Source organism: Lipotes vexillifer, unplaced genomic scaffold, assembly GCF_000442215.2.
Source record: "Lipotes vexillifer unplaced genomic scaffold, Lipotes_vexillifer_v1.1 scaffold371, whole genome shotgun sequence".
Taxonomy (NCBI): Eukaryota; Metazoa; Chordata; class Mammalia; order Artiodactyla; family Lipotidae; genus Lipotes; species Lipotes vexillifer.
In genome coordinates this window covers 1,718,056-1,721,052 of record NW_006786304.1, presented here as the reverse complement: position 1 = coordinate 1,721,052, position 2,997 = coordinate 1,718,056, and the positions used below count along the sequence as shown (strand labels likewise).

The following is a 2,997-nucleotide window of genomic DNA, read 5'->3' as shown; positions in this document are numbered from 1 at the left end:
CTTCAAAATCCTTCAGTATCTTTCCTCCAACCTACACTAACCATTTCAGACGGGGCTCCCCTTCTGGGCATGGAGAGGGAGATCAAATCCTGACTCCCAGCCCTCCCCAGCCCAGCTCCATACAGCAGGGAGGGACCAGGGCTGAGGCAGCGGCTGCCCAGAGTCCTGGAACCAGTGGGTTGAGGGAGAGGCCCCTATGTCCAGATTAGACACTCTTCCCCCCTCCCCTCCCCTAGGGTCACAGACGAACCTGAGAGAATCGGGGGACCTGAGGTCACAAGGTGAGTGCATGTGCCTCCGCTGAGTGCCACACCAGCCCCTCCCCCTTTGCCTGTCTCAGAACCCACTTGTGTAAGTACCTCACCAGACCCTTAGATGGGGCCCAAGCCTCATCCTCATCCTCCAAGATCAACTTCCTGAAATGTCCCTATGACCCTCCCTTCTCTGCTGGCTCCTCTTACCCACCCCCGCCCCCTTGATTTCCTCTCATTTCCACCTCCATCCCTGAGCATTATCCCTTGACCATCTTTAACTTCAGCCTCTCCCATCTCTAACCCACTCCTCCCCCTGTTGACACCACACCTCCTTTCCCCTCTCATCCAATGAGGCACAAGGGTTGCCAACAGCTCTGGGCCATTGTAGAAACCCTAGTGGAAATAAAGAGCTTCCCCAGCAGTTCCAGCAGTCCCAGGACCGAATCTCATTGGCTGGAAATGGGTCACATGTCCATCCCTAAACCCATGCCTGGGACCAGGAGGGTGGAGTATTCTGGTTGGTCATACTTAGTGGTATGCTCATCTTTGAACCAATCACAGTGACCACGGGGGGTGCTGCTCTCATTGACCGGAAGTGAGTCATGTGTTCACCCTTGTGTTCATGCCCCACCTAAACCAGAAAGACTAGATCTGCAGTGCCTCTCAAGGGGAACACTCTTTGTATTTTAGGCGAGACATTTCTTTGTTAGCCAGGGCCTTCTCACACATTGCAGAATATGTATCATTCCTGAACCTCCTGCCCCACCTAATAAATGCTGGCATTGCTCCCATCCCAAGACATTTTAACAGTCAAAAAGCCCCCAGAAGTTTCCTAATATCCCTTGGGGGACAGTACTGCTCCCAGGTGAGAACCCCTAGTCTAGAGTAAGGTAGGTTGGTCCTTCAAGGGAAAATGATTATTACCAGAAGAAGGAGACAAGCTGAGCTGCTATAGCAAAGAGACCCCAAAATACAAACAGGAATAAACTTCTCTCACACACAAACCCTGTGTCCAGGCCAGGCTGGCAGGGCCACTCCGTTCCTGAGGTCATTCGCTGTGTTCCCAGGGCTCTTACATCCCCATCCCTAGAGCCCCATCATCTTCACGGTCCAGGCTAGCTCGTGCTGCAGCCTCACAGGAGGTGGGACAGGAGAGTCCAGGGCATGCAGTTTCCTTTGAAAAGGGTGGTGTGGAGTTGCACCCATCGCTTCCACGCACATCCGGGAATTTGGAGACAAGACCACACCTGGCTGCAGGGGAGGCTGGGAAATGTAGTCTCCAGCTGATAGCTCTGTGTACAGCTGATACTCTGTCACTGGGGTAAAAGAGGTTTTGAGGAGATACCTAGGAGTCTGTCCCAAAGTGGGAACAGTGGGTTACCTTCCTCTTCTCCCCCATCTTTAACCCCTAATATCTTCCCACCTCAGTTGCCATCTACCTTGGGATCAAACGGAAACCGCCCCCCGGCTGCTCCGATTCCCCTGGAGTGTGAAGCTGACCAGCTCGCGCCCGCCCGAGGCCCTGATGGCAGCTCTGCGCCAGGCCACGGCGGCCGCCCGCTGCCGCTGCCGCCAGCCACAGCCGTTCCTGCTGGCCTGCCTGCACGGGGGTGCGGGCGGGCCCGAGCCCCTGTCCCACTTTGAAGTGGAGGTCTGCCAGCTGCCCCGGCCAGGCCTGCGAGGAGTTCTCTTCCGCCGCGTGGCGGGCACTGCCCTGGCCTTCCGCACCCTCGTCACCCGCATCTCCAATGACCTCGAGCTCTGAGCCGTCATGGCGCTGGGTCCCCTCCTCTTTTCCTCTCCCACTTCGCTTCGGCAGGAGAGAAAGGGGATCAAGGAGGGAATTCTCCCTTTGTCATCACTTCAGTTTCCCTGAAATCGATCTGGGGGCAGACACTGTCCCCTCTGCTGTTCTCTGGGGCCGCTGGGCAGGAGAGAAGAGCAAAGGGGCTTAACAGGGGAAGCTGGCACCTTCCTGGAGCCTCCAGCTCGTCCTGTCCCCCCTCACCCTGCCGCGGGGTACCTGAGGAAACTTTGGGGGCGGGGTGGGCAGAAAGGGAAACAGGAAACTTCCATTCCCCCCAACAGCTCAAGAATTAGGCCTTGGGCAGGGGCAAGAAGAGTTGCTGAGCCTAAAGACTGGATGGAGAACTGGGGTGGGTGGGGTTGGGAGTGGGGGTCAGAGAGGCAGATTCCTTCCCCTCCCCATCCCCTCCTGCTCGAACCCCCCTTTCCTGCCCCAGGCTGGCGCGGGGCACTTTGTACAAATCCTTGTAAATACCCCCGCACCCTCCCCTCTGCAGAGGTCTCCCGAGGAGCTGCCGCTCTCACCTCCGGTTTTTAAGTTATTACAGCCCCACCCTCCTCCTGTCAGCCCCTCATCTGCAGCCTGTTGCCCAATAAACTTAGGAAGTCCCCCCTCCTCCACGCTGACCCTGGGGTCTTCCTTCCCTGCCCTCACCCGCAAGTGAGATGAAGAGGAGGTGTGTGACTGGGCCAGTGGTTTCTCCTGAGCCTCGGGTTTTCTCTTCTGCAGAATGGGAGTAGTGGGGGTGTGAGGGTCAAGGATGATTGTGGAAGAGGGCAGGACAGGACTCGGCCTCATCCACGAGGCCCCAGTTCCTATATCGGACCCCCGTTCATCCATTCACATACCCACCCACATGGTATACTGGACTCTAAGCCACTTCTTACTCCAGCAGTACATTTATTCAATAAACAGTCATTGACCGGTGCCTACTCC

The 2,997-nt window shown here is 56.7% G+C and overlaps 1 protein-coding gene across 4 annotated transcripts in view; it reads left to right on the top strand.

The window, feature by feature from the left end:
* Positions 1-2,997, top strand: part of MARK4 (microtubule affinity regulating kinase 4) — a 30,141-nt gene extending 27,144 nt beyond the window's left edge. For 2 of the 4 annotated variants that reach the window (XM_007458532.1, XM_007458531.1), the window contains 2 exons: positions 237-281; positions 1,683-2,997. In XM_007458532.1, the coding sequence (XP_007458594.1) occupies positions 237-281; positions 1,683-2,019 (382 nt within the window). In that variant the 3' untranslated portion in view covers positions 2,020-2,997. The remainder of the gene's footprint in view (positions 1-236; positions 282-1,682) is intronic. The other 2 variants (XM_007458533.1, XM_007458534.1) reach the window with 2 other exon arrangements.